The sequence below is a fragment of the Quercus lobata genome, chromosome 2 (assembly GCF_001633185.2).
Source record: "Quercus lobata isolate SW786 chromosome 2, ValleyOak3.0 Primary Assembly, whole genome shotgun sequence".
Taxonomy (NCBI): domain Eukaryota; kingdom Viridiplantae; phylum Streptophyta; class Magnoliopsida; order Fagales; family Fagaceae; genus Quercus; species Quercus lobata.
In genome coordinates, this window is record NC_044905.1 from 25,998,211 (window position 1) to 26,010,541 (window position 12,331).

General features: G+C 36.8%; 1 protein-coding gene across 2 annotated transcripts in view; it reads left to right on the forward strand.

The window, feature by feature from the left end:
* The first annotated feature begins 385 nt into the window (after positions 1-385).
* The window catches only part of LOC115975104 (phosphoinositide phosphatase SAC1), a 34,812-nt gene continuing 22,866 nt past the window's right edge, over positions 386-12,331 (forward strand). Inside the window, exons 1-5 of one of the 2 annotated variants that reach the window (XM_031095748.1) lie at positions 386-941; positions 1,049-1,214; positions 1,521-1,743; positions 6,205-6,281; positions 7,356-7,388. In XM_031095748.1, coding sequence (XP_030951608.1) covers positions 557-941; positions 1,049-1,214; positions 1,521-1,743; positions 6,205-6,281; positions 7,356-7,388 — 884 coding nt within the window. In that variant the 5' untranslated portion in view covers positions 386-556. The remainder of the gene's footprint in view (positions 942-1,048; positions 1,215-1,520; positions 1,744-6,204; positions 6,282-7,355; positions 7,389-12,331) is intronic. The other variant, XM_031095749.1, reaches the window with a different exon arrangement.

Genomic DNA, 12,331 nt, shown 5'->3' on the forward strand with positions numbered 1-12,331 from the left:
TGCTTTCAGAACTACAAAAATGACCAAAATAATCCATAACAACCAAAATAATCAAAATATCCCTAAAATCATCAAAATTACCAAAATAAATCTAAAAAATTATTAAAATATCTATCAAACCTCAAAAACTGTAAAAATACTCGGAACCTACAAAATGAAGTTTAAGACTTTTACCTATTAAAATTTATTTCTAATTATGTTAATTTCTAATCAAAGCTTATATATTTAAAATCTGGTTAAGTTAAAGCCCTATCAAACCCAAAAATTTAAATTTAAAAATTTAGGTTTTAAAACTTTTGAAACTATATATTAAATTTGCATTTTAGCTTAAAAGAATAAAAATAAATAAAAAAAGAGAAAAAAAGAAAACGACGAGAAAAGAAAGAAAAGCTTTCGGTTTCGGACAGAAGCTTGATAGAAAAAGTTACCCAAACAGGGGGATGTGTTCAGTTCCTTGTGTGAGCAGAGCAGCAGAAAGAGAAAGTTCAATCCCATCACATTCACATGTCCAGTCCTGCAGCCTTGTAATTCCTAATTCACCGAAAATTGCATTTGCATGGCAGCGAAATTCGAGAAATCGAATGTGCAGGCATCATCATCCTCCTCCTCCTCCTCCTCCTTCTCCTTCTCCGCCAAAGTGCATCCTTCTGAACTGGATCCCAACCACAACAACCACAACAACAACAACTCCTCCTCCTACTCTCTCGAGAAATTCAAACTCTACGAAACCCGTCAGAGATTTTACCTCATCGGAAGCGATCGGAACAAGAGGGTATTCCGCGTCTTGAAGATCGACCGTAGTGAGCCCTCTGATCTCAACATAAGTGAAGACCCAGTGCTCTATTCCCCCAAAGAAATCAAAAACTTGCTCCAGCGTATCGATGAAGGCAATCGTGCCACCGGCGGCCTCACCCCTGTCGCTAAGGTCTACGGTATTGCCGGTAATTTTATTTTATTTACCAACTGTTTTTTTTTTTTTTTTTTTTTTTTTTAATTTTTTAATTTTTACTATTTGTGCAATGAGGCGACTATTTTTAATATTTGATAGGTTGCATCAAATTTCTGGAGTCTTATTATCTGATCCTCGTCACTAAGCGTCGCCAAATTGGGAGTATTTGTGGTCACGCCATTTATAGCATTGATGAGAGCCAGTTAATCACAATTCCTCATGTCTCAGTTCAAACTGATTTGGCACATTCTAAAACTGAGCTAAGGTAAACACTCTTCTTTTTTTTCCTTCTGATTGAAATGGGTTTTTGTTACTTTGTGTCCACCAGTATAGTTTGCAAATGAAATTGACCCTGCGACTGTGAATATAGGTGTTTGTATTTGGGTAATTCAAACCTACTGAATTGGCTTTGGCTATGTTGTTGTTAATCAATGGATAACAATGACTATCCTTTTTTTTTGAAAGAGTCTTATTTCATACTGTGTATAACTACTTTTTGCTAATGGGTTTTAATTTTTTTTAAAGGATTTTAGTAATACTTACTTTTTACTGTTTCATCATTTAAATGCAGGTACAAGAAGCTTTTATCCAGTGTTGAACTGACCAAAGATTTTTTCTATAGCTACACCTATCCCATCATGCAAAGTTTGCAAAAAAATGTGCATTTTATGGGTGAGCAAGGGATGCCATATGACAACATATTTGTGTGGAATGCTCATCTAACAGAAGCAATTAGATCAAGATGCAATAACACTATCTGGACGATAGCTTTAGTTCATGGGGATTTTAAGCAGGTATGTGATGATTGTTTTGTTATTTTAATGGTTTTGTATCTCATCTCATGTGAATGTGATATCTGTATGCCATCCTTGTTGTTTACACATAAGGCCCAATATTTTCATTTGGATCTAGTTTAGACATACGTCACGCATTTGCTTCTTTCTAGCTAAATATATGTTATCTAGCCCTTTCAACTGGTTATGTCTAAATCTTGAAATTGTATTCAAAGTCACGTTCAACCACTTCAACTTGTCACTAGTTTGTCTAATAATGATATTTTTGCATCTAGAAACCCATTATCTCTTTTAAACTTTGAAAAAATTCATATATATAAGATCCTAGAAAAAGTATCAGCAAATCGGTTGAAATTGATCCTAGATAAGGTGGTGTCAGAACCCCAAAATGCATGTGTTAGAGTGAGACAGATTTTGGATTTAGTGTTGATTGCCAATGAGTGTATCGATAGTCGCATAAGATCCGTCATTCTTGGGGTATTGTACAAATTATATATATATATATATTTTATGTTTTTCCTTTTATAAGTAAGAAAGCTTTTATTAAAAATTCAAAAAGTAGAGCATGTACACAGGACATGTACATAGATTACAACAGTCTAAGAACCAAACGAACAAGTATCAAGAATCTCAAAGATATTATCAAAGGAAAATAGAGAGGAAGCATTCATCCACTCGAATAAAGGTTTGAGATGAATAAGCTTAAAAATCATGCACTGATTTCACCCATCCCTCGAAAGTCCATGCATCTCACACCATAGGCACCACATGAGACAATGGGGAATCGTGCTCAAAATCGTGTGACTTCTAGTTTCACCCAGCCTTTGGTTCCAACTATTAAGGAGATCCTCCACCCTTTATGGCATGACCCACACAACTCCGAACAATGCGAAAATATACTCCATAGCTCATAAGCATCAGGGAAATGAAGAAGCAAAATGGTTTATAGTTTCTCATGCTAATTTGCACATACAACACCAATCAATAACAAGGATCCTTCGTTTCCTTAAGTCATCAACAGTTATAATTTTTCCCATAGCCTCTGTCTAACAGAAAAAAGCCTAGACTTTTGGTCTCCACAAGCTTTTCCAAGGAAAAGATAACCGAGTGGAAGAGTGAAGCAATCTATAATAAGATTTTACTTCTAACATACTCCTAGGAGAGGGATTCCAACAAATTTCATCCATGCCACTCTGATTGATCACATTTGAATTAACGAGATCCATGAGGTTTGCCACTGATTCTAGCTCCCAATCATGTATCGTACTTGTGAAATTGATATCCCAATGGTGTGTCTTCCCTTTGAAAATGAAGTGGTCTGCCACCAAAGCTTCCACATCCCTTGCTATTTTACTTAGGAACCTCTCTTGTAGCAGTTGCCCTCAACACCAAGAATCATGCCAAAACTTTATTTGAGTTCCATCCCCCAACTTGTAGCTAATGAAATGAACAGACTGATCCCATCCTGCCCTTATGGTCTTAAGACTAACCCCATACATTCCTCTAACCCGGTGAGGACACCAATCACCTCACACACTGCCATATCAAGTTAGATATGGAGAAAGCATACAATCACATGCATTGGAATTTCTTTTTATACATACTTCTGCGATATAGATTTGGCCCCAGATGGAGGAAGTGGATTTTTTCGTGTATTTCCACTGTTTGTTTTCCTATACTTGTGAATGGCAGTTCGTTTTTCAGTACTTGTGAATGGCAGCCCGAGTGTCTTTTTTCAAAGCTCACGGGGGGTTGAGATAGGGAGACCGGAGACCCTCTATTTCCTCAGTTGTTCATAATTTTTATGGAGGTACTTAGTAGATTGTTGGAGACAGCAGGTAGAGGGAATTACATATCTGGGGGGAGTCTTTGGTTCTATTTCTAGACTTGTTGTTTTTAGTTAAAGTTTGGAGGATGCAAAAGACGTGATGGTATGTTTCCTTTCTAAAAATATGTAGTTCACAATGTTAAGGAAAGGAGAAGTAAATTTATTATTTCCTTGAGGTAGTATCTGAGAGGTGAAAGTACCACTTGGAGTTGCATTCTCCACCTGGGCTGCAAATTTGGGTAAAATTTTGATGTTTTGCAATTTAAGGCAGTGGAACAAGGTAATGGTAGATTGGTGTTGTATGTGCTAAAACAGTGTTGAGACTGTCGATCTTCTTCACTATTTATGGTGCGTTAGTGAGGGGGAGTGGTGAGGATAAGATGTGTTGGGAACCATCAACCAGATAAAAAAAGAGTTTTAGGGTTAGTATATTGGTGTTGTATGTGCTAAAACAGTGTTGAACTTGTCAATTTTCTTCACTATTTATGGTGCGTCAATGAGGGGGAGTGGGGAGGATCATAAGATGCGCTGGGAACAAATAACCAGATAAGAAAAAAGGGTTTTAAGGTTAGTGGTTTCTACTGAGTCTTGCTGCGTGCCATTTGGTTTCTATCGGGTATTGCTGCATACTATTACTAGCGATCAGTCTAGAGTTGCTTTCTTTGTTTGGACTGCAGCCTTAAGGAAAATTTTGACAAATGACAATTTAAAGAGGAGGAATGTATGGACTCTGGATTGGTGTCATGTGCGAATGTAATGGGGAGTTAGTAGACCACCTATTAATACACTATCCTATTGTTATGGTTTTGTGGCTTTTGGTGTTGGGTTTGTTGGGTGATGTGAAAGTCTGTTGTTGAGTTACTAGCTTGCTGGCAAGGACAATATGGGCATCATAGGAATGGTTATATATGGATGGCTGCCCCGCACTGCCTGATGTGGTGCTTTTGGAGGGAGAGGAACAACCAGAGCTTTGAAGATATAGAGAGAAGTCTGCCTGATCTAAAATTATTACATAGTCAATCCCTATGTTTGGTTAGTTTATTTTTTTGACAAGTAAGAAAAAGTTATATGAAATGAAAGTACTACTTCATTCGAAAAGAATGAAGTAGCCTAAAAAATATGTATAGGAAAACAACAAAAAAAGAGAATATATACAAAAAAAAGAATCTAGAACAATGGAATGGAATCACTAGAAGTGATTCCCCAAGCATGAGACCAGTCAAACAAAGTCCCAGCAAACAATTCTTTGAGTTGCGCCTCCGAATGTCCCAAATCATCAAAAATATGATTATTATGATTATTTGGTTAGCGACTTGATAAATTTATGTAATTTGCATGATTAATTGTATGGTCCCTAGTCGTATACTCCATGTATACTTGGGTGACTCTATTTTTTGGAATCAATAAAACTTTATTACTTGTCCAAAAATCTTCTTCACTGTTCTATAGCAAGATAATTGTTTTCATCTGTTCTCTCTTTGGGGTAACATGGGTCATGCCTTGCTAGGTGCTGGAGTTGTTAGCTTGCTGGAGAGGCTGTTTGGGGAGACTTAGAATAGTTATGATTTGGAGTGTTAAACCCTTTTTTTTGTATGTGGTGTATTTGGCAAAAGCAAAATCTTTGTATATTTGAGGGTTGTGAAACTACAATCGTAGAGATAAAGCATATGTTTCTTAGGTTATTTGGATGGAGTTAAATAAATTCATTGTATTTTTTATTTTATAGGGGCTTTCATGGGTTTAGAGCTGGTATACTCCATTGGTCCCCATTGTACTCTTTGTAAAATCTTGTTTAAAAAAAATGACTTTACTAATATAAAAATACGTTATTTGGATGGATTGAGGTAATGCATTATTTTTCTTTCTCCAATTTGTTGGAGTTTTTAGAGTTAGTACACTTTCGATGTTAATAATTTTTTTTTTTTACTCTTTTATACTTCCCGTATATTTAAGTGGTGCACCATTTTTGCACTCTAAATGTGTTTTATTACTTATCAAAACATACAAAACTAAAGGAATTTTTGTATATAAATACAAATCCAACAATGTTAAATATAAAATTCTCTTTGGCTCCAAAAACTTAAAATCAAGATTGCCATGTTGAATCTACTGCTGAATTACAAATTGCAAGGCTTCACAGCAATGACAATTTATTTTAAACTTTGATTCTGCGTGACTGAGATCAATTGAGGGAGTAATGGTGCAATTATTTTAGCGATGGCCAAATCTATGTATAGATAGCAATACTAGAAAATAATTTAGCATTGTTAGTATGTGACACAATGTTTCAGTCTTGTACATAGCATGTAGAATGCAACATAGTTTGTTGATTATTATGATTTAATTATCATTTCTATATTGTGGTCTTTATTCTTTTTACTAATAATGGGTGACTAGGTATGCTATATCCTTCCATTGTAAATGCCTCTTGAAATTTTATTTTATGGAAGCAGAATATTCAAAGGTGATTGTGTCTGTTCACCACAATATGTCCCCCCCCCCCCCCCCTTCTTTTTTTCCCTAGAATTCAACTCATAGCGCATTGCATGATCTTATTGTCTTCTAATTCAATGTCATTGGGAACAACATGTATTTAGTACCTCAATCAATTTTATTAAACGTGATGGTGGCAGACGAGGCTATCAATTTTTGGGAGGGACTTCAGTGTTTCTCTGGTTTCAAGACGCTCTCGACATTTTGCAGGGACACGGTATGGTTGAATATCTTAAATTTGCTTTGGTTCATCTTATTCTTTTACTTAACAATCAAATGAAATTGTATTTAAAAAATTTAGTTAGAAAAAAAAAAATGATTACTAAGATTAGTTTTCTAACTTCTAGGTCCTGGACTTCTGAAATTTTTTTGCCTTTTCCATAAAGTATGGTTTGATTTGTCCATCCACAATTGGTTTTTAATTTTCTTGTTGTATTGACTATTTCTGGATATATATGACTTTTGCACCCATGCAGTTATCATTTTCAATTTGTGAGTATCTAATCAAGTTGAGATAAAAGAAAAAAAGAAAAAAATTTATTACTGTGGTTGAGTTAAAGGTTGGAACTACTGTGTTGATGTTGAGTTAAATTCAAATTGACCCTGTAAATAAGAAATCAAATGCTGAAAAATAGAATATAATAAAAAAATATGGATTATTATTAGCCTCTGGAAAAACATCTGAAGCAACTTAAGATTCTCAAAGTGCACATGCTAGTCATGTGCATGCCATATCACCTATTTATTGGTCAAGTTGGCAGAAAACATGCTACATCATTAAATTCTGCAATAACAGTAGCACCTATGAACATACTTTAAAAAATCGAAGGGTTCTAATTGCACATGTTGAAACTTGGAGGACCCAATTGAAATTTCTAAGGACCAACTAGTGCTCTAGACTAAATAAAATGCAGTTGAATGGCTTAAAATTTGTTCCTCCGATGTGATTTCTTTATGTGAGGTTGGTTAGTTTTGATGACTCTAGGAGCATCAATGGTATAGGCAACTAATACTGTTGAAAGTTAAGGGGGTGAACTGCAAAATAGAGTTAATGCAGGCAGTTTTGTGGATGTTGGAGCACCTACTTACTTTGATAGGTCTCACTTGGCATTACTTTTTTGGGTGTTTGCTTAAATATTCGTTTCCTTTTTATAGTGTGTGTGTGTGTGTGTGTGTGTGTGTGAGTATATGCATGTGGGTGCGTGTGTAATCCACAAATTATGGGATCCAATAAATAGTTTATATAAGCTTTACCCCCCCCATAGGTGTTTATCTCTTGTGGTTTGTTCAGGGAAGGACTGAAGGAGGAGGAGCAACAAACCAGGTTAGACATTCTCTCTCTACCTTGCTCTCTGTCTTCACATTGGATTCCTTCTTTCAAAGTTTGGCAAAACTGTAACTGGAGATTTTCTCTCCCTTTACATAAGTTTTTCACAGAGAACCTTTCTTTTCACCTTTTATCCCCTCATTTCAGGATGTGTAGGTTTGTTTCTTATGTTTTTGCAAATGGATCTTTAATTCATTTTTTTTCCATTTCCTATTTTAATTCTCTCTCTCTCTCATATTTACCCTGATATGATCTTCTGTTTCCCTTTTCAAAAATCTTGGTTTTTGGAGCTTCTATTTTTTTGACAAACTCATTGATCCTGTCCTGTGTATCTAATTTTTAGGTTTTTCTTGAAAAAATCTGGATTCTCTCTCTCTCTCTCTCTAGCTATCTTTAGATGTAGAATAATTAGTTTAAGTTCTCTGGCTTCTCAACTCTTCTGTTTAGCAGCATCCTTTTGTATAATTTTTTCTTTTCAAGATTTTGTGTTTGTTCTGGCACTTCTAAGGCAGTTGTTATTATTATAATCTCAGTGTCTGCAGTTCTGCTTGTTCAAAGGTTTTTTTTTCTTTTCTTTTTGCTTTATTTGCATCCGTGAAAAGTGGTAGGAGTGGATTGTATTTTCATGGGGTCTTGAAGGGCATGCCACCAGGAGGATTAATGCTAAATCATTATAAGTTATGGATTATTGATGTAGAATAGATTTGGAAGCTTGCTCACAATTGATTATATGGTGGTCTCCATGCTTTTAAATCTTGTGGTTTTAGGCTTTAGATTGTAGAAGAGATTTTATAAATTTTGTGGAATAATTATTTGTTAGAGAAGTTTGGAAATAAAACCAACAGGCTAGGTTTTTTCTTTTCCCTCCCTACTCCTTTTCCCCTTATAAGGTGGAAAAAAAGAGGAGCTGTTTTCTTTCTTTCAGACTTAGAGATTGAGGTAGATGTTGCCATAGAAAATGGGCAATGTAAGGATTTGGTGCTCATGGGGAAGGCAGATTGCAAATTGGGCTGAAGAATGTGAGGATGCAGGAACATGGGACGAGTTATCTGTTGATTTGGAATCTGAGGGTGAGATGTTGGACTATTCTGGGGAGCTGGTATGTTGGTAAATAGCCACTGCAAACCCAGAAGTGGTGAAGAAGACTTCCGTGAAGGAAGATGAGGACAAGGCCAAAGGAGATAGTGTCTAGTTGTCGCAATGGGTTACTAGGAAGATCAAAGCTCTTAAAAAAAACTGTGGTACTTCTTTGGAGGGTCTTGAGGAGGAAGTTATAGGATTTTTCTTATCCTTAGAGGTGAGGAGAAAACAACAGATGCTAGAAGAAAGTGCTTAGAAAAAACTGGCGAAGGAGGGATTAGAGGGCAATCAGGAGCTGAAAAACTTGTTGAGTTCTTGGAATTTTGAGAACGGGTCTGCCAAGCCAAGAAGTGTCAATAAGAAACGGGCCTTAGTCGTTCATCAATGAATATCAAAATCATTTCTTGGAATGTTAGGGGGTTGAACAATAATGATAAAAGGCTTTGATCAGGAATATGATCAAGACGTACTTATCAAAAAAAAAAGGAATATGATTAAGACGTGTAGGTTGATATAGTTTCTTGCAGGAAACAAAAATGGATTTAATTACAACAGGAGTGATATGATCTCTATGGGGCTGCCAGCATTTGGACCGGTTATTCTTAGTCTTTGTTGGTTCTTCGGGGGGGTGTTCTAGTGATGTGGGATAGAAGGGTTGTAGACAAGATAGAGGAAACTGTAGTTCGTTTCTCTGTTTCCTGTAAGTTCAAAAATGTGGTTGACAATTTTTGAGTGGGCATTTATTGGGGTATATGGGCCTAATTAAGATAGAGATAGAAGGCACCTTTGGGAGGAATTGTCTGGGATTAGAAGTTGGTGGAATGTGCCTTGGTGTGGGAGGTGACTTAACGCAGTGAGATTTCCATCGGAGCACCTCGGTGCTGAGTATTTTACCCCATGCATGAATTTTTAGATTTCATTGCAGATAATGGTTTGTTGGATCTACCTGTGGAGGTGCTTTCACATGGTCTAACATTCGATTGGATGTTTAGATTTCTCTTGTCGACTGATTGGGAGAAGAATTTTCTCAACGTATATCAGTGTCCATTGACGAGGCTGCTCTTTGATCATTTCCCGATTATGCTTGAAGGAAGGAATTTTTAGAGAGGTGGTAGGCTGTTTAGATTTGGGAACATGCGGTTGAAGGCAGATAGTTTTGTGGAGAAGGTGAGCTCTTGGTGGGAATCCTATCATTTTCAAGTTTCTCCTAGTTATATAATAGCTAGCAAATTAAGAGCTTTGAAGAATGATCTAAAGAAATGGAATTGGGAAGAATTTGGTAGTATGGAGGAGAAGAAATACAATCTATGGAAGAGCCTTAATGAGTTGGATCTTGTTGAGGAAATTCGTTCTCTATCTGATGAGGAGAAATTGAAAAAGACTTATAAGTGAGTTGGAAAAGGTAACTCTTTTGGAGGCAATAATCTAGAGCTCTTTGGCTTAAGGAGGGTGACAGAAATACTAAATTTTTTTCATCAAATTGCGAATTCTCATTGAAGGTTCAACACCATAGATACCTTATTGGTAAAGGGAGAGTTGACATCAGACTCGGATTCTATATCTTTGTGCATTTCTCAATTCTATCAACAGTTGTATTCTAAAAATGAAAGACGAAGATTTGTGTTGGGTGATTTGGAGTTCTCAAGGATATCAGGAGGAAGCAACTTGGTTGGATATGCTATTTCCTAACGATGAAGTGTTATTGAGTGTGTTTCAAGGTTTTAATGGAGATAATGCTCCAAGACCGGATGGTTTCTCTATGGCATTTTTTTTATTTATTTTATTTTTCAGACATGTTCGCATATTTTAAAATTGGATATTATGGACTTATTTCAGAATTTCCTTGCCCAAGCTGTTTTCGAGAAGAGTTTGAATGCAACTTTCCTTGCTCTCATTCCAAAAAAAGTTGAAGCTATGGAAGTGAGATATTTTAGACCAATTAGCCTAGTGGGTGGAGTTTATAAAATCAATTCTATGGTGTTGGCCAATAGGCTAAGGAAGGTGTTGTTGGAAATCATTTTGGAGTCCCAAAATGCTAATGTGACAAACAAACAGATCTTGGATTCGGTGTTTATTGCAAACGAGTGCTTAGATAGTAGGTTGAAGACAGGAGTTCTAGCAGTGTTGTGTAAATTGGACGTGGAGAAAGCTTATGATCACGTGTGTTGGGATTTTCTTATGTATATGCTGCAAAGGTGTGGGTTTTCAAAAAGATGGAAGAAGTGGATTATGTTTTGTATTTCCAATATCTGCTTTTCCATATTGATTAATGGCAGCCCTACTGACTTCTTTGGGAGCACTAGAGGGCTCCGTCAAGTTGGCCCTTTGTCCTTGATGTTATTTGGCATTTTGGTGGAGGCTCTGAGTCACATGTTGGATACAATGGTCAGTGATGGGCATTTATCAGGTTTCTCAATTGGAACCACTCCAACACTGCAATGATGGTGTCACATCTATTGTTTGCAAACAATACCTTAATTTTCTGTGATGCTAACTCTAGTTAGATAGCAAATTTGCATGATATCCTCTCATCCTTTGAAGCAGTATCAAGGTTGAAGATCAATTTGGGAAAATCAGAGTTTGTACTAGTTGGGGAAGTGAACAACTTGGGAGAATTAGTGGCTTTGTTGGGTTGTAGGCAGTCATTGCTCCAATGATACTTGGGACTTCCCTTGGGTGCTAAATTCAAGGAGAAGACGATTTGGAATCCAATTATTAAGAAGTTGGAGCAAAAGTTTGCGGGATGGAAGCGATTATATTTATCTAAGGTAACTTTGATTAAGAGTACTCTCTTTAGTTTACCTTCCTATTTTCTCCCTTTCCTATTTCGGTGGAGGTGGCTAAATTTACTAAAAAGTTACAGAGAGATTTTTTATGGAGTGGGATTGGTAAGGAATCCAAATTTCATCTGGTAAATTGGGCCCAAGTTTGTGAGCCGATCCATAATGGATGGTTGGGTAGAAGGAATTTGAGAAGATTTAACTAAGCATTACTAGAGAAGTGATTGTGGAGATATGGTACTGAGAGAGAGTTACTTTGGAGGAGGGATATAGAGGTGAAGTATGGGAGTGAATGGGGGGTTGGTGTACAACAGTTGTGGCTAGTCCTTATGGTGTTAGTCTTTGGAAATTCATAAGGTGGGAATGGTTGACCTTCTCCCTATATCTTCAATTTGATGTGGGAGATAGTTCTAGAGTGAAGTTTTGGCATGATATGTGGGGTGGAGATTGCCCTCTTAAAGTGGCTTTCCCAAAGTTATTTAATATCTATCTCAATATGGAATCCTCACTAGCTGAGCTTATGCAACTCTCTAATGGGGTGACCCATTGGGATGTTCATTTCTCAAGATTGGTTCAAGATTGGGAGCTTGAGTCTTTGGTTAAGTTTATGGAACCTAATCTATTCCAAGTCGGTGAGGGATGAGGGGTCGGATAAACTTTGTTGGAGACCTGCCAAGCGTAGCGGTTTTGAGGTATGAGGATACTACTAGCCTTTATCCTCGTCCAATGGTACGGCATTTCTGTGGAAATTGGTGTGGTGCTTGTATATTCCTCCTAGGGGCCTTCTTTTCTTGGACTGCTGCCTTAGGGAAGATTTTGTCTACATATAATCTTCGAAGGAGAGGCATTATTGTTTTGGATTGGTGCTATATGTGTAAAAGAAGTGTGGAATTGATGGAACATCTTCTTCTTCATTATCCCATAGCTTATGAGCTGTGGACTATGGTGTGTTGTTTGTTTGGTTTGCATTGGGTTATGCCATAGAGGGTTCTTGATATGCTTGCAGCTTGGCAGGGTAGTTTCGGCAAGCACAAAAACATTGCATTTTGGAGGGCTGCGCCACACTGCATCATGTGGTGT